Here is an 18967-nt window from a genome sequence, read left to right as displayed (position 1 = left end):
TTGTTACGTCCTCAACAAACTCAATCAAGTTTGCGTGACATAATGTCCCTCATAGAAAGCTATGTTGACTATCCCTAATCAACCCTTGCCTCTCCAAATGCATATAAATCCTATCTTTCAGAATCACCTCCAACAGCTTGCCCACCACCGATGTCAGACTCTCAGGTCTATAGTTCCCAGGCTTCTCCTTCCAGCCTTACCTAAATAAAGTCACATTAGCCACCCTCCAGTCCTCCAGCACCTCACCCATGGTTATAGATGATACAAATACCTCTGCTAGCTGCCCCGCAATTTCTTCCCTAATTTACCACAACTACATGGGATACACTTGATTAGGCCCTGGAGGTTTATGTTTTCTAAGATGTCCAGTGTTTCTTCTTTTGTAATGTGAACAGTTTTCAAAGCATCAATATTTATTTCCCTGAATTCTCTAGCCTCCATTTCTTTCTCCACAGTAAAAACTAGTGCAAAATATTCATTTAGTATCTCTCCCATCTTCTGAAGTTCAACACATAGACATCTCTTGGAGGTAGGTTTGCTCGCTGAGTTGAAAGGTTCATTTCCAGACGTTTCATTACCTTACTAGGTAACATCTTCAGTGGACCTCACGCGAAGCAATGTTGAAAATTCCTGCTTTCTATGTATATGTTTGTTGATCATTAAGGGGCCATATTCTCTCCCTGGTTGCACTTTTGCTTTTAATGTACTTGTAGAATCTCTTTGGATTATCCTTAACATTACCTGCCAAGGCTATTTCATATCCCCTTCTTGCCCTGCTGATTTCCTCCTTAAGAATGCCCCTACACCCCTTATACTCTTCAAGAGATTCATTTGATCCCAGTTGACTACATCTAACATAGGAGGCTTTCTTATTCTTAACCAGAGCCTCGATATCTCTATTCATTCATTGTTCCCTGATCTTACCAGCATTACCTTTCATTCTAACTGGAATATAATGCCTCTGAATTCTTGTTATCTCACTTTTGGAAGCCTCCCACTCCCTTTACCTGTGAACAGTCTACTCCAATCAACTTTGAAAGCTCCTGTCTCAAACCATTCAAATTTACCTTACTCCAATGAGGAATTTTAACTTTTATACAAGGCCCATCCTTTCCATAACTTTTAAAACTAATAGAATTATGGTCACAAGTCCCAAAGTGTTCCCCTGCAAACTCCTCAGTCACTTGCCCTGCCATATTTCCCAACAGAAGGTCAGGTTTTGCTCTTTCTCTGGTAAGTAAATTTACATATGGATAGAGAAAGTTTTCTTGAACACATTTAACAAATTCCTCACCATCCAACCCCTTAACATTTTGGCAGGTGCACTCAATGTTTAAAAAATTAAAATCCCCTACTATTACAACCCTATTATTCTTACATATATTTGAGATCTCTCTACATATTTGCTCCTCAATTTCCCCCTGACTGTTGTGGGGGGTGGGGGTGGGGGGTGTGGGGGGAGCGGGGTGAGGGGGTTGCAAATAGTACAATCTCACCACCCCCTTCTTATTTCTGAGTTACGCCCATATCGCTTCACTGGACGGACCCTCAGAAATATCCTAAGTACTGCAGTAGTGTTTTCCTAAATCAAAAGCACCACTCCTCCTCTGTCGGCTCTCTTTCTATCCTTCCCATAGCACCTAAAAGCTGAAATATTGCGCTGTCAGTCCTGTCCTTCCCCCAGCCAAGTTTCTGTAATAGCTGTGATATCCCAGCCCCATGTTCCCATCCATGCCCTTTGCTCATTAGCCTGACCTGTAAGGCCCTTTACATTGAAATAAATGCTGTTTAATTCTTCAGACTTACCCTGTTCTCTGACTTGCTCCTGTCTGTCTTTTGAAATGAATCTGTTGTTTTTTTTTGATCTAGAACCATCCTCCTCTTTTTTCCTACTTTCAGTACTACTTAGAAAACCACACCCCCCCAAAAACACTCAGAGGCTCCTGAAATAGAATTAGCAAATCTCCCCACCAGGATATTGGTTCCTTTCCAGTTCAGGTGAAACCTATCCCTTTTGAACAGGTCTTTCCTGCCCCAGAAGAGATTCCAGTGATCCAAAAATCTGAAGCCTTGCACATTGCACCATCTCTGGAGCCATTAATTTATTTGCCCTATCTTTCTATTCCTACTCTCATTAGAACGTGTAACAGAGTATAGACAACTGAAAAGTTAGGAAGAGAAGAATCTAGCCAAAGATTTTACGTTTTTCTCAAGCATCAGGTTACATACAAAAGAAAATCGGAGTACGAAGAGCACATGCAATCTGCAAGTGCTCCACGTTTCCATGCAAGAATGTCCTCAGCACCAAATAGGTGCTGCTTTGGGCAAGTCATAGAGATGTACAGCACGGAAACAGACCCTTCGGTCCAACCCATCCATGCCGACCAGATATCCCAACCCAATCTAGTCCCACCTGCCAGCACCTGGCCCATATCCCTCCAAACCCTTCCTATTCATACACCCATCCAAATGCCTCTTAAATGTTGCAATTGTACCAGCCTCCACCACTTCCTCTGGCAGCTCATTCCATACACGTACCACCCTCTGTGTGAAAAGGTTGCCCCTTAGGTCTCTTTTATATCTTTCCCCTCTCACCCTAAACCTATGCCCTCTAGTTCCGGACTCCCCGACCCCAGGGAAATGACTTTGCCTATTTATCCTATCCATGCCCCTCATAATTTTGTAAACCTCTATAAGGTCACCCCTCAGCCTCCGACGCTCCAGGAAAAACAGCCCCAGCCTGTTCAGCCTCTCCCTATAGCTCAGATCCTCCAATCCTGGCAACATCCTTGTAAATCTTTTCTGAACACTTTCAAGTTTCACAACATCTTTCCGATAGGAAGGAGACCAGAATTGCACGCAATATTCCAACAGTGGCCTAACCAATGTCCTGTACAGCCGCAACATGACCTCCCAACTCCTATACTCAATACTCTGACCAATAAAGGAAACCATACCAAATGCCTTCTTCACTATCCTATCTACCTGCAACTCCACTTTCAAGGAGCTATGAACCTGCATTCCAAGGTCCCTTTGTTCAGCAACACTCCCTAGGACCTTAGCATTAAGTGTATAAGCCCTGCTAAGGTTTGCTTTCCCAAAATGCAGCACCTCACATTTATATGAATTAAACTCCATCTGCCACTTCTCAGCCCATTGGCCCATCTGGTCCAGATCCTGTTGTAATCTGAGGTAACCCTCTTCGCTGTCCACTACACCTCCAATTTTGGTGTCATCTGCAAACTTACTAACTGTACCTCTTATGCTCACATCCAAATCATTTATGTAAATGACAACAAGTAGAGGACCCAGCACCGATCCTTGTGGCACTCCACTGGTCACAGGCCTTCAGTCTGAAAAACAGGCCTCCACCACCACCCTCTGTCTTCTCCCTTTGAGCCAGTTCTGTATCCAAATGGCTAGTTCTCCCTGTATTTCGTGAGATCTAACCTTGCTAACCAGTCTCCCATGGGGAACCTTGTCGAACGCCTTACTGAAGTCCATATAGATCACATCTACTGCTCTGCTCTCATCAATCTTTGTTACTTCTTCAAACATTAGAACATGTTTGACTGCGTGTTAATCACCAACAGTTGTGCAATACTCCCTGTGTCAAGGACACTTCAAAACTGGTAGGTCTTTTGAAGTTTACAGTCATATATGTGATATGACATATTGTTTTTGCAAGATACTTCTGCATAGTTTAACCTTCTCGTTTTCTTTGACAATTACAGTTCCACGATTCATCTATGGCAGATGAATTGTTTTACAGCAAAAACATTAACAATGAACTATCTTCTGTTTCCCTAGGAATGTTCCTGGCTGATATCATTGAGAAATACTTTGTGTCACCGACCCTTTTCAGAGTAATTCGATTGGCCCGAATTGGCCGTATCTTGCGTCTGATCAAAGGAGCCAAAGGAATCCGAACGCTATTGTTTGCCTTAATGATGTCTTTGCCTGCCTTGTTCAACATCGGGCTGCTTTTGTTCCTGGTCATGTTCATCTTTTCCATATTTGGGATGTCTAATTTTGCATATGTCAAGAAAGATGGCGGTATCGACGATATGTTTAACTTTGAAACATTTGGTAACAGCATGATCTGCTTGTTCCAGGTCACTACATCTGCAGGCTGGGATGGTTTGCTCCTGCCAATCTTAAACAGACCACCAGATTGTGACCTCGAAAAGGAGAACCCAGGCACTGCTGTTAAAGGAGACTGCGGCAATCCCAGTGTGGGAATATTTTTCTTTGTCAGTTACATCATCATATCATTTTTGATTGTAGTCAACATGTACATTGCCATTATTCTGGAGAATTTCAGCGTGGCGACCGAGGAGAGCGCAGAACCACTGAGTGAGGATGACTTTGAGACGTTCTACGAGATCTGGGAGAAGTTTGACCCTGACGCCACGCAGTTCATTGAGTATAACAAGTTGTCTGACTTTGCTGATACCTTGGAAGCTCCTCTTCGAGTTCCTAAACCCAATCACATTGAACTCATCGCCATGGACCTGCCCATGGTGAGCGGCGATAGGATTCACTGCTTGGATATCTTGTTTGCGTTCACCAAGCGTGTGCTTGGGGAGGGCGGTGAAATGGACGTCCTCCGGCAGCAGATGGAGGAGCGATTTGTGGCGTCCAACCCCTCCAAGGTGTCCTACGAGCCAATCACGACCACTCTTCGGCGCAAGCACGAGGAGGTTTGTGCCATCATTATTCAGCAAGCGTATAGGGCACACTTGGCACGGCGAAAAATCACCATCAAAGGAAGAGTTCCCTGTACTAAGTCGGGAGGGCATGCGAATGAGAATGGCAACACCAATCAAGAGAAAAAGGAAGGCTCCCCCTCCACTGCGTCGCTGCCTTCGTACGACAGTGTAACTAAGCCTGAGAAACAAGAGAAGGATCGAAAAGGCAGTGATAAAGGCAGAAACAACCAAAAAGACATCAGGGAATCTAAGTTGTGAAAACAAATTCCATTTGCAAGCAAATGTTGTTTACAGACTTAAAAAAGTATATAGATATATATATATATATAAATAAATATATATATCATTGCAGAACAGTGACACAATTTCTAGAACAAAAAGAACTCTCATCTAGAGATCTATACCAAACATAATCTGCTTACAATATAATGTTGTTGCCTAGACGGCAGTGACCTTCCCCTGTCATGACACTAGGACCCTGTACAGCAAAGGGGATTCAATAGACTCCAACAGGTGGTTACTGCATCTACAGTACTTTAGCAGCCACTGAGACAAAGGACAAACAAAATGGCTGCTAGGATCAGTACATTGCCACGGGGGTCAGACAGACAGATTTTATTTTCTCATTTTATTTCACTCTTTCAGACAAAAAAAAACAAGGTTTGTTTGACCATGCAAAATTATGGTTGCCTCCTTCCATTATCTGTTCAGCAATTGTAACATGTAGCCCATGTCATTTTTAGTCACAGTTCCTTTCTTATATCCTGCATATTTTTCTACATGGGCTTCATGTTGTTTGGGGATAAAGGGAGGTAAGTGGGGTGGGGTGGGGGGGAGGTTTCGGACTGAGGGGGACTTGCTCAGGCCGATTCCAAAAAAAAATGTGCTTGTTCAATGCATAGAAATGATTTGCATGATAGCATGCTGTGATCAGAAATCATGCATGTAGAGTCATAGACCACAGACACAAGTACTTTGTCCACCCAGTGGCTTCGTCTGATGGCTGAGGCGATTCACTGTAAAACATACACTATATTGGGGGACAGCCTAATATCATGCCCTTCACAAGTAGTTACAAACTCTTTAATGAATCATTCATTCAACCTCAATAGAAGTAAAACAAAAGGGGGTTGTGTGTATGTTTAATAGCTAATGTTCTGAACATACAGCCATTGTTGCACATAAATTGCTGCTCTGTATCCTCTTTAAAGGGGAAAATTAAAATACAAGAATGGCTTGTTGTATTTAAATTTCAATGTAAACCAAAACTAGGGCTTTAAAGATCGTTCATTTGTATCTTGCAGTATTGATTAATCACCTTCACATTGCAGAGTAGACATTTTATACAGAGGTAAGGAATGCTGTGTACATGGCAATTTATCTCTGTGGTGCAATTTTTGGGTACTGGATAATAGGGTATATGCAGCACCAAGATGTGTATTAATCAGAGTTGATACTGTTTTTGAATTTCTAATATCCTTTCAAAAAAAAAGAAAATGAACATTTACACCTTCATCAGTGATGGTTTGCAGATGGCACTTTGATGCATGTTTTCTTGCTTCTGTAGTCACATATAATGTTTTTCTCTAATACTCACATTTGTTTAAAAAAAAATGAATTAAAAAAAGAAAGAAATCTAAATAGCACGACAGGCCACCGTGCTGAGTGCAAGTGGTAGACCGTGCAGCTTCATTTCATTTCATTTCTTGTCATCTGCTGACAGATGACAACCAAGTGAGGAGTCATGTTTTTTTCCCCTCGTTAACCTCCCCAATTAGAATATGATGTATAAAAAAAAGTCATACATATATGTACAGGCTATATTGTAAGCAGCACAAACGAATGCTGAAAGGTGTGGTTGGAATTTTTAAGAGAATATTATAAATATTGTAATATATCATTTTATTTTATCAGCATGCATTTTTTGTAAATACAACAAAAAAAAATTACAAAATTAAACCGAATGGCTTCAGGCTGATGCCATTGTCACAATTGTTATTTTGAATCCATGGATACTTTTTCATTTGTTAACATCCCGATTCTAGAAGCAGAATGGCAAATTGTAAAGATGATAAATTTGAAAAAAAAACCCACTGTTCTCTGGTTCTCTGTGCAATAAACCCATTTAAGACCAAATCTGTTCAGAATTAGATTTTTCGCGCTAATTTGCAGAGATCCAAAAACTGGCAAACAAAAGAGTAGGCGGCAAAAAGAAAATAGTGCAATTAGAAAGCAGCAGCATATTGTGGATGCATTTTGTTCTCATTTTTGTTTTGCAGCAAAATCCTTGATGTTGTCCAGCGTCAATTCCAGGGCTCATAGGCTCACAGTAATTGCCTGTCCTTACCAAACTCTGCTTTGAATGGAATGAATAGAATGGGGTCATAAGAGCAAAGAACCAAGCCACATCCTGGTTTTCATTTTCTGCTACACAGATGTGAACTGTAATTTTAAAATCTTAGTAGTAAACTTGACTAGTAATGTGTTAGTGAACTGCATGGTGGATGATGCTATTACCCAAACAATGATGGTTAAAGCTACATTATTAATACAAGTCTAAAGAATAAATATTACACTTTTTACTCTACCAGGTTGAGGCTGTCTTGGTGTGGATTTTTGTGTTTAGTTCTTTTTCTCAGGGGTCTCGTTTCAAGGGGGGTACTGTCTTCAGCGAAGCGTGCATTTCCCTCGGCGCAAACCCCTCCAATCCCAAAGAAAAGCAAAATCACACGGTGAAAATAGGAGCTGTTCATCGCAAAGCTGGTGCAGTGCTCTTGTGCCTGTTAACCCTGCTCCCCTTCCTGCAATGAAGACAGTGCCCCTTCACACCTCCAAAGCCCATGCTGCATCACTGGTTACCATTCTGCATCTAGGTTTGCTCTGCCTCTTTCAAAACATCAGTCGACTGAAGTGTATTATTTCACAGATCTCCAAAAGACACTGTAACTTTAAGACAGCTAGATGATATGACTTGTGATGATGTAGTATAAAAGGTCTCCATCTCATTCTTAGTTAAACAAGCAGCAGTCAATTATGCATATAATGTAACAGTAACATGAGTAGAGTTATAGAAATGTACAGCATGGAAACAGACCCTTCGGTCCGACCCGTCCATGCCGACCAGATATCCCAACCCAATCTAGCCCCACAAGAACGGAACCTAGACTACATACAAGTCTGAGATATCACATCAGTGCACATAGCATTGTTGATAAACTTCAAGATGTGCCTCAAGATGAACCAGTCTTTGCGGTGTATATTACATGCAAAGGAAAGCACTCAGCCCATATCTTTCTACCAGTGCTGTTTTACTCGAAGTAAACCACATCAGACTGCTACTATTACCTTGTCTGTTTCAGAGGCAGAAGTATACAAAATGTGCCACTACAAAATTGACATGATCTAAAGTGAAGAAAACAAAGTACGTATTATATTGGTCCCATCTTCGCAAATAATTTCTGTTAAACTCATATGAGGAATTCTGTCACAAAAGTATTGCTAAAACAAACTCTCTTTAATGCCACCTAAAAACCAAAAGAATTCTGGATGTTCTAAGTCAAAAACAGAAATTGTTGGAAAAGTTCAGGTCTGACAGCATCGGTGAAGAGAAATCAGAGTGAATGTTTGGGGTCCGATGACCTTCTGAGGAAGGGTCACTGGACCCGAAACGTTAACTCTGATTTCTCTCCACAGATGCTGCCAGACCTGCTGAGCTTTTCCAGCAATTTCTGTTTTTGTCTCTTTAATGCCACAGTGGGTTAATGTAACTGCTGTGACTGGATTTAGGTTTGATCTAGATCAATGAAACGAAGGTCACCTCTGCTGGTTAGAAGTGTCCTGTGTGAAATGGGTTTGGGAAGTTGTCACCTATTGATTCAATCACACAAGCATGGCATCAACGGCCAACTAGGGCGATCATGGGTTTCTAAGTGGAAGCAAATCTCAGGTGTAATGGGAGGTGCTTTGGAGCTAAGGATGGGGCCTTTATATTGGCAGAAGAGAGGGAACTTTGCTATGCATTTTGCTGTGATTATTGGCAGCTTTAATCAACCAATCTAGACATGTTATGACACCTTTGGGACAGGTGGGGACTCCAATCCAGGCTTCCTGGCTCCAAGACTATGCGAGAACTTAACATTAAAATGCTTGATGCTGACACTAAATGACCAAACTCACTTCCACTGCTCACAACTGGCTGTTTACCCACTCCCATTAAAGGGTGAGTTGTGCCAAGCTTCACGCTTCAACTTTGGGAGATAGTGGGAACTGCAGATGCTGGAGGATCAGAGAGGATAAAGAGTGGAGCTGAAAAAAAGCACCGCAGGTCAAGCAGCCTCAGAGGAGACGGGGAGTCCCGCTGTAAAATGCTGGAAAGGATTCCAAGTCAAGAATGGAAAAGAAAATAAAAGCAAAAGAAAATGAACAAAAATGTGACTCTGCAACTCAGTTCCAGCAGGAAGCTGGTGTGGTTTATGGGATGGGGCTTGGCCTGCAGCTTAGCACAGTCAGCAGAACTCCCAACTTCACATGAGAGATTGCAGAGTCACCCCCTAATGGCACTAATGAACTTGAATTGATCCATTTTATTTCACACATTCGGCTCTGCATCATGGCAACATTGGTATAAAATAGTTAAGCTGAACTTGAGGTTCAGTTGATCAGGCTGATGCCTGTTGAGTCAAAAGGTTATGGTGCCTTGTTCCAAGACCTGTACTTGGTACTGAGGCTGTCAGTCCATCATAGAAGGTATGCCGTGTAATCAGAGGTGCTAACTATTGCTGGTGGTGTAAAGGACCTTCTGCTTTTTTAGCTGGAGTGAATTACCCCACGCCAATATTTGAAGAGGAGGAGGGAGTTTCTCCCTCCACCTCCCAGAGTGCCAATCAACAGTCCGACCTCAAATCAGACTAAGAAAGGCAATTGGTGTGACACTGCTTGTGAGGTCTTGTTGTGCGCAAAATGGCTGGTATGTGTTTGTGCATAGCAACGAGCACTGCAATTCAAAGTGACCCGTTGCACACCAGTGTTGAGGTGCAAGCAGGCGCTATAAAATGCAAGCTTCCCTTTGTCCCTTCGCTCCATCCCTTCCAGAGTGATGTTCCGAAACTCGGTCCGTTTCTCTCGTTCTGTGTATGAGATGGGTTCCCAAAGTTGCCTCTGCTTGTTCGCATGGTTGAGGAGAATGTTAAAGATCCCTGTGGTACTATTTGCAAAAAAGCAAATAATTCGCCTTCAAGTGCCTTTCTTCAATCAGTCCCTTAACACCAAAAGCAGATTAGCTAGCTAAGTTATCGAGAGCAGTGGGATCCTACTGTGCTCAAAATGCAGCATTAGGTTCCAAGTAATTCATTGCTTCTGAAGCACTTTAAGAGATTTCCAAGAGGTTAAGAAGGTGCAATATTCATGCATTTTTTTCTTCCTATCCCAAAATGTATACTTCATGTGACACTGCATTTCCTACCATTTCTGAAGCCTGATCAGAATCCACACTTGTGAGGCAACCAGTCAGCAGTTTAGATTGATGTTTTGAGGATGATTTGCCCAAGGAGGAACCTTAGCAGTGTGCCCCATTTTGTTTTTGAAGCATGTTTTTGTGATACTTGGCAATGCCCTCTGGCCATGAGGCAAATCCCACTCCAGGTTTCAGGCCAGCCCTCCCAGTGGAGTACTGAGAGAACACACTGTCTCACAATCCTACCTCTCAGAAGAGGCGGTGAGCCTGGCTGTCTCTTTCGATCACCTGGGTTTGTCATTGCGTTGCGATTTGTGGAATCTTGCTGTGCGCAAAGTGGTGGCTGCACCTGCCCGCAAAACAGCTGAACTGGTTTTTGAGCCATCTGGGAATTGTTACAGGCGCACTTAAATTCCCTCTGTTCTGTAACGTTGCAAATCCTTTGACGTGTAAGATGACTGATTGGTATCATCGCATGCAATTCTTAAAGGGATTTGCTGATGCTAAGTTTTCATGCCCTGACGATAAATTTAATGATTAGGTTAGCTGATCAATTATAGTGCAAGTCTACGCGTCATAACCTATCAGTGAATGTTGGGTTTGAATTACAATTTACTCTGTTATGTCTCCACTTTTGCTTTTAATTTTTGTTTCTCTTTAATTACTCTGTCTTAAAATTTCCCCTATATTAGTGAAAACACTGTCTTCAATGGCTCTGCATCATACAGACTGAGTAGGGTGTCTGGGTTTCATCAGCCTGTGCACAATCTCAGCTGGCCATTCACAGTGGCACCAACATTGGCTTCAGTACACGTAGGAAAGGGAGAGGAATGACCGCTCTGGTTCCAGCTGCTGGTTATTATCTGATAACTCCTTCCACTCTGTAGAAACCGAGTGACACCGAGGTAGAGGTTGCTTATGGTGATGCTGCTGCAGTCAAATAGCCCGGTAGTACTCATTTGTAGAACAATTAGCCAATATAATTTAAACCTTTGGTAGAGCCAGAGATGGGAAAATGGAGTTTCTTCTGTTCTATCGGCTTTCTTCTCTGAGTTATCGCTCGAGCCATCTTGGGATTGGACTGATCACATTGATGCTCAACAGGTACGTCAGCGATTTTTCAGGACCATTTGCTCCGTCTAAGTTTTTGGAGGTGGCATTTCCTCTGGTAGTTGGTTTTTGCCTATCTCCCAAATCTAGGAAGCAATATGAATCACAATTGCATGAAACATAAAATAATTTAATGGAACAACTGGAGAGGAACAAAGTTTGTATGTGCCTTGCTCAAGAGAGCACAACACTTGGACAATGTTGCAAAAAAATGGTACTCTCCTTGTGTCAACACCCTGATGTCATAGCAAAGAAACAAAACTGGTATTGAGCAAATGAACTATTCCCCCTCAGTGATGCTCAGCACCACTGGCTGTAAATCTATGTGGGGCAGGAAAAAGTAATACTACAAATGTATCATTTTCCTCATTTTATTAAAAAAACAAGTCAATATTTTCCTCTCTGACAGCCATATGGCATCTGGCCAGGACAAATCCGTGTAAGGTCAGAGGTGTTTTGAAACAAGCTAATTTGGGGGGAGGGTGGGAGAAGAGGTTTAGTAGATTTTTTTTTACAAAGCTTTACAGTTTCTGAATCTGAATCCAGTCCAGCCAGCGAGCTGAAAGTCTCACCCCTGATATTTCTAAGACTCTGAAGAGAAATACATTTCCACAAAGCGAGGTTTTCAGAATAGTTTACCAGCTCGCACCATTTGTGGAGAAACTGAAGGAGCTTGGGATAGCAACCTCCTAAATCTGGGGCAATGCAGCAGACAGAATGGAGTTAATCTTGACTTTGCATGATAATGTGTAACATGATGGATGGTAAGGTCAACAGCTCTCAAGTGGAAATAAAACGGTGCGCCAAAGAGATGTACAGAAGGACGCTTGTTTTACAAAAGTCTCAATATCTCGTTAGTTGAGGTCATCTCCCAGGTGTTCAAAGTGACAGAGCGTGGAAATGGCAGTGCATACTCTTGCTATTTGCAAAATGTCTGCTTGCAGCAGTCTAAGAGGGTCCTTGCATTTAGTGGTACATCAAACACAGTAAGGTGCAGGGTGAATGCAAGTCTTTCTGAGTTAGTTATGTTCAGTCTCCTTCAATCAACAAAAAAAAGATTGGTATTCACCACGTTGCTTAGGTATGAGGAGTGATGCCCAAGGTAAATGGGCATCCTTTGATGAAAGCCTACGTCCTCTCTGGTTTTTGTTGGCCACCAACATAGAGGTGAACTTGATGACTACATTCCCCTGTGCTATTGATATTGATAAACTGTTAGTAACTTTCAAGATTATGGGAATGGAGAGGATTAAGTCTGTAATGGGTAGCAAATGGTGGTTCAGAACTAAATTTGACCAAATAGACAAAACTATTTTCTCCATTTATAAGCTGGAGAAAAATCCCTTCTAGAGTGACAGGAAAATCTTTCCTCATTGTATGCCACATTCTGTGCATGACAGAATGATACCTTCTGTGGGATATAGGTATAGTAGTGTTACTACTGCAATCAGAATTACTCATGCAAGGTAAATGAACTCACACCAGTGTATAATTGTTTCACCCAAGAGCTGAGTCAACAAGAATGGAAACTATGTGAAGGAAATATATAATTGTTTTTGTATTAGCTAACATGTACATACAAGAATGAAACGTGCCTGCAAACAATGGTAGATATTACAGACAAATAGATGAGGTACTGTGAGGGTGTAGGCTAAGCCAGATATGCCTGTACTAACTGTAGTTATAAGCATCTGTTTCCCATTTCTGCAAAAACAAAAAACAAACCCCAATTAAAAGGTCATAAGGTTCAATATGGTTGAGGAACGGGAGGAAATGTCACGGGGGGGGTCGGAAATAGATGACAGAATGAAGGAGGATATACCTAACAATGGACCACAGCAGGATGTGGTGAAATGGCCAAGTAAAACTTGTACTTTGTTATGCACAAGGCCAGATAAGGCAAGAGATAAACCATAGTAATGGGCACCGGGTTGGGAGGAGTGAATCCTATATAAGATATGTACTTGATAACCTCTGGATGTCTATTTTAGGCACCACGCTTGCAAGCGTATAATAAACACACTGATTGCTTCAGATCTTGTCTCGGACTGAAATTATTGAAGTGAGTGACTTCGTTTCGCACACTTCTAATTCAAGGGGATTCAGTGAGATGCCCAGAGAATGAGATCGGACATGCGCTTCTGGGAATCAGTGGAGAGAGATAATTTTGATAGTCTGATGAAGCATTTTTTTTTCTGTGGAGATGGGATCTTGTATTCTCCTAGAAACCTGTTCATTGTTGCATTACATTAATCCAAGGGAAAGGGATAGGAATTAGACCCTTTTGGGAGGAAGTATGGGCTATAGTGATCTCGAGTAGTTAGGAAATTGGAGAAAGAATCAGGTTCTGAAGTTGCACAATTTAGCTGCAACTCAGAAATCATGGCCACGTCTCTTCCAATACTCTTGAGAGGGTGAGGTTGAAAAGATCTGTCAAAGACAAGCTAAGACATTTTCTCCAATTGCTTACTTGTTTTCAGATGTGCTAAATGTATAGTAAAGCAGGCTTTTTTCCGCTGTCTGATGACTGGCATTTGAGAGTCAAAAGGAAAAGAAGGGACCCCTTGAAGAACTTATGAGAGTTTGTTTCACTCTGTCTCTCCCTTCATCTCTGTGCCTCTTGCTCTTTCAATTTCTTTGCGCTGTCTCTCCCTCTGTCTCTCTCCCTGCATGTGTGCTTCTCCCTCTGCCTATGTGTGCCTATCTCTGTCTCTCTCCCTCTGTTTATCTGCCTGCATTGCTCTCTGTCCCCTTCTCTCTGTCTCATTCTCTGGAAATCTCTCCTTGTGTGTATCTTTTTTCCTGCATGCATCTGTCTCCTTCTGTATTACTCCTCCTTATGCCTGTGTTTCTCTCTTTCTCTGGGTTTCTCCGTCTCTCTCTCTCTCTCTCTCTCTCTCTCCCCCCCCCCACCCCACCCCCTCCCTTTGAACAAATATATGTACCTATATCTGAACCTGAGATGCTTTCAAAGACCAAGAAAAACAACTCTCCACATTTTCCACCCACTTGGTCTGTGTGAATCTTTCAGAAGTGTAAGGTCAGTGCCATAGTATTGCTAGTTACTTTTAGGAAAGAAAATCTTAATAACTCATGTTAAACCAACAAGCCTTGCATTTATTTCAATGTCTGTCTCCACTAGGATCCAATCAAGGTTATACTTGGTTTGGCGACTCCGGTGGACAAGTTGCCCAGCTAGTGGTTGCACTGAAGAGATAATCCAGATATGGTTACTCCCAAAAAGGCCTGACTTCCTCCTCCTCCATTTACTCAAGAATTTGGAATAGTTGCACCCAAAGCTGTGAGTGGTTATGTCTATATCATGTTCAAGTCTCTGCGAATTATACTTAGCGTTTGCCAGCATGGACCAGGTTGGGAAGAGCCAATAACAAAGAAGGGCTTCTCACTGACAAAGCTCAAGGTTCAAGGGTCAAGTTGAAAGGGCCACACAGAACTGAAATAACTCCACAGAGGCCGTTATCCTGTCACCCTTTCTTTACATGTGGAGAGTCCTTGACACTGATCCAACTCCCTCAGAGTGAACAGCACCTCTGACCCTCCTGCTTGCTTATTTTTTCCCCGTCTGTTTATTTTTTTCTTCTTCTAACTCAAAAACAAACAATCAAAATAAAAGGAAACCAGAAATCAAAAATGTCTCTCACTCAAAGAACTCTGTTGTTCTTCTTCTTAATACACTGGCTGTGGGCCAGCTAGCTCACAGTCAGTCCCCTCCTTTGACACAAAAAGGAGAGTCCTTCACACACTGATCCAGCTCCCTCAGAGGCAGCTCTCAAAGTGATCAGAACCTCTGACCCTCCTGTTTATTTTTTCCTCCCTCCTGTTTATACCTGTCAGCCAGGGCTCCCTGACTGGTGCTGTAAATCTGGTCCAATCAAGGCTGACCTCATTGCAATCACTACATTCCTCCCCCTCTGAGTCCAAGGACATAGGCTGGTTCTTTTTCCTATAACCCCTCCTGTGGCTTTTTAGCAGCGGGTCAGGTTCCCCTGAATCTGCCTCTGATATGAGCAGTGTATAACACAAAGCAGCTCCTCCCTTGCACCCGGAGTGTCTCGGAAGAAATTAATTCTGCTCTTCAGGCAGCAAAGGCATCAAGGCAGTAACGTCCACCATGTCCATTTCAGATTCTGAGGTATCTTCAATGTTTGATGGAGAGGGAGAACCCATGGGTTCTCGAACAGTCAGAAAGCCCGTTGAGTAGCCGGGCCTGTTTTGCTCCTGCCCATTTTGCAAGTTTGCAGCTTTTATATGGCCCCCATTCTTGTTCAGGTCTATCGCACCTACCTGAACGTTATACATCACGAGAGCTGACCTCATATCACCCATGCCTCTTACCCATGCAGGGCCATTCCCACGGCTGCTGCACCAAACTTCATTCCATGAAGTAAACTGTCTCTCTCATTTCGCAGAATCTTGGGTCTGGCATCAGTGTTCTTCATGCCATTTCACCCTTCCCCCCCAGGTCCAGGAAGATCAGATTTAACCTGGTGTGGAGTGTTTTCCCCATTAGTAATTCTGCTGGAGCTATCACTGTAGGGATATGGGGGTTGGTCTGATAATCAAATAGGAACTGCAACAGTTTGGTACCTAATGTAGCTGTAGGCTGTTTCTTCAAGCCTGCCTTCAAAGTTTGGAGTGCTCTTTCTGCCAGCCCATTGAATGATGGATGGTATGGAGCTGTCCGAATATTGCAAATGCCATTCAACTGTACAAAATACTCAAATTCCCTGCTGGGAAATGATAGCCTGTTTTCTGTGACCAACACTTCCGGGAGTTTTTCTATCGTCCCCATGTTGACAAATGAACCGTATGCATGTCCAGCCCTTTTGAGTGGGCATGCACAGTGACTGAGAGCATTGAGCCCATGGAAGGACCTGCATAATCGGCATGTAACCAAGTCCAGGGTTTTCCCGGCCATTCCCACAGATGTTTGGGAGCTGCTGGAAGTAGTTTCTGTCCTTGATGGCACTCTGGGCACTGCCCCACCAATGCAGCTATGTCTGCATCCAATCCTGGCCACCAGACGTAATTTCATGCCAACATGCTCATGTTGGATACCCCTGGATGACCTGGGGTGGAGTTCAGTCAGTGTCTGGCAGCGACCTTTGCTCAGGACAATCACTCTTGCTCCCCATAATAATATGCTGTCCTTTACTCTACCCTAACCCTAACCCTAACCCTAACCCTGGTCTGGTCTCTCTGGGTCCAGAAAGGTTTCACTTCTGGCTGTGATGGCCCTTTGGTTTCCCCCATCCCCACCAGCTGTTTCAGTTTTGCCAGGACTGGATCTTTATGCGCCCAAAGTCTGATATTGTCAGCTGTGACTGGAAGTGTGTCCAGAAAATTTAAAGCCATTACGGGCTCTTCCAGTGGTGGTAGCACCGGTGGTGTATCTGCCAGTGGGAGGCACCTCAGTGCATCTGCATTTGCTACTTGGCCTCCCGGACAGTGTTCCAACATGTAATTGTACGCATGGAGAACGAGAGCCCACTGCTGAATTAAAGCTGAAGCTATGGGTGGCACTGCCTTGGTCCTCTTTACGTAGACCTAGCAGGGGTTTGTGGTCCGTTATAGTTACAGGTTTATGTCCGTAAAGGTATTGGAGGAATTTCCTGTCTCCAAATATGACCGCCAAACCTTCCTTCTCCGTCTGGGTGTATTTTACACTCTGCAAAAGCCAAAGTCCTGGATGCATACGCTCTTGAGCGTTCCTCTCCATTGGGTCACCTCTGAGCTAATACTACCCTGATGCCGTGCAGGGAGACATCGCATGTCAACACCAGATCTCACTGAGGATCAAAGTGTGTCAACACCTTAGAGGATGATAGAGGTTTCTTCACTTCCCTGAAAATTATGGCATGGCCAATGGATCCTTTCCAAGGCTGACCCCTTTTTAAAAGTTAGAGGATGGATGGAGGCCAGGTTATGTATGAACTTTCTGTAAAACTTCACCAGTCCAAGGAAAATCTTAAGTTCTGGTACAGATGTAAGAGCCAGGGCACCTTTGACCATCCTCATTTTATCTTCCAATGGGTGTAACCCAGTCTTATCGATTCTGTAGCACAAGTAGGTCACTTGGGGTGCCTGGAACACACATTTTTCCCTTCTCAGGTGAACCTCTGCCTGGGAGAATCTAAGGACAATGGCCAGGTTCTCTAAGTGTTCCTTATTGCTCTTCCCTGTTATTCCAGGTGTTCGAGATGAATGGCAACTTGGGGTAGACCTTGTTAAATGTTCTCCATCGTCCACTAAAAAAAACTGCGCAGGCTGACGATACCCAAATGGCAGTCTCCTTTATTGGTACAAACCCTTATGGGTATTAATTGTAGCATACTTCTGGGAATCCTCATCTAACTGCAATTGAAAGTATGCATAGCTCATGTCCAGCCTCGTGAAGGACAATCCTCCTGCCATCTTTGCATATAAACCCTCTGTGTGAGGGATTGGGTATTTATCCAGGTGTGAAAAACGGTTTACTGTTTGTATAAAATCCTCACAAAGGGGACCTGACCTCTCGGGCTTCACAATCAGTCCGCCCGGTGCTGCCCATTCCACAACCTGGACTGGTTTGATTAGATCCCCTACAGTGTGGAAACAGGCCCTTCGGCCCAACCAGTCCACTCCGACCCTCTGAAGCGTAACCCACCCAGACCCATTTCCCTCTGACTAATGCACCTAACACGATGGGCAATTTAGCATGGCCAATTCACCTAACCTGCATATCTTTGGATTGTGGAAGGAAACCCACGTAGACATGGGGAGAATGTGCAAACTCCACACAGTCGCCCGAGGCTGGAATCGAACCTGGGACCCTGGTGCGGTGAGGCTGCAGTGCTAACCACTGAGCCACCGTGCCACCCTGCGGTTTGATGATTCCTTCCATTTCCAGCCTCCTGATTCCTGCCTCTACTTTTGCTCACAAGGCAAATGGCACTGGGTGGGTCTTACAGAATCATGGAACTGTGTCCTGGTCAACATGCAAGGTGGCCTTGGCTCCTTTAACAATCCCTAGATCTTCCTGAAAATCTTCCAGGTATTTAATTAGGACCTCACTCAGGCAGCCATTTTCTAATTGAAAAATGTGGAGCCAATCAAGGTGAATCTTTCTCAACCAATTTCGCCCCAATAGGCTTGGGCCTGAGCCTTCTCAGAAGGGACCAGAACTCAAGTTGTACCCTTAATCTGTAAAGGTTCCCTGGTATGGTTTCTCAGCCTGGCCGAGGGCATGTGCAAACTTAAGGGTTGGAGTCCAGAGCGAATTTTCTTAAAGACTGGTTCTGTGATCACTGATACAGCCGGGCCGGTGTCAACCTCCATTAGAACCAGGTGACCATTTAACCAGCCATTTATTTTGATTGGTTCTGATTTGGATGTTGCTAAGCAATCTAACTGTTCCATACCAGAGGTAGGTGGGCTTTCCAGGGTATGCACACTCCTGGTTACCGGCCTCTGAGTTCTCTTACTCCATTTTTAAGTCTAGTGGGACTGATTTTCTGTTTCGAGTCCGCATACCGGCAGCAACCACAATGGCTTACCGGCCCGGATCCTGAAGAAAATGTTAACCGTTTGGCCGAGGCTTGGTTTGGTTTTGGGGTTTTGCTGTGGGCTGGCCTCGAGTCCCTGCATTCAGGATATATCCTGAGTGAGGCTATACAATTGTCTTCACTCAAGT

At 43.5% G+C, this 18967-nt stretch overlaps 1 protein-coding gene across 1 annotated transcript in view; it reads left to right on the top strand.

The window, feature by feature from the left end:
• The window catches only part of LOC132805755 (sodium channel protein type 8 subunit alpha-like), a 420353-nt gene extending 415383 nt beyond the window's left edge, over positions 1-4970 (top strand). Inside the window, exon 27 of the mRNA XM_060820986.1 lies at positions 3811-4970. Within this exon, the coding sequence (XP_060676969.1) occupies positions 3811-4970 (1160 nt within the window). The remainder of the gene's footprint in view (positions 1-3810) is intronic.
• Positions 4971-18967: the final 13997 nt, after the last annotated feature.

This window comes from Hemiscyllium ocellatum, chromosome X (assembly GCF_020745735.1).
Source record: "Hemiscyllium ocellatum isolate sHemOce1 chromosome X, sHemOce1.pat.X.cur, whole genome shotgun sequence".
NCBI classification, from domain to species: Eukaryota; Metazoa; Chordata; class Chondrichthyes; order Orectolobiformes; family Hemiscylliidae; genus Hemiscyllium; species Hemiscyllium ocellatum.
This window is presented reverse-complemented; position numbering and strand designations above follow the sequence as displayed.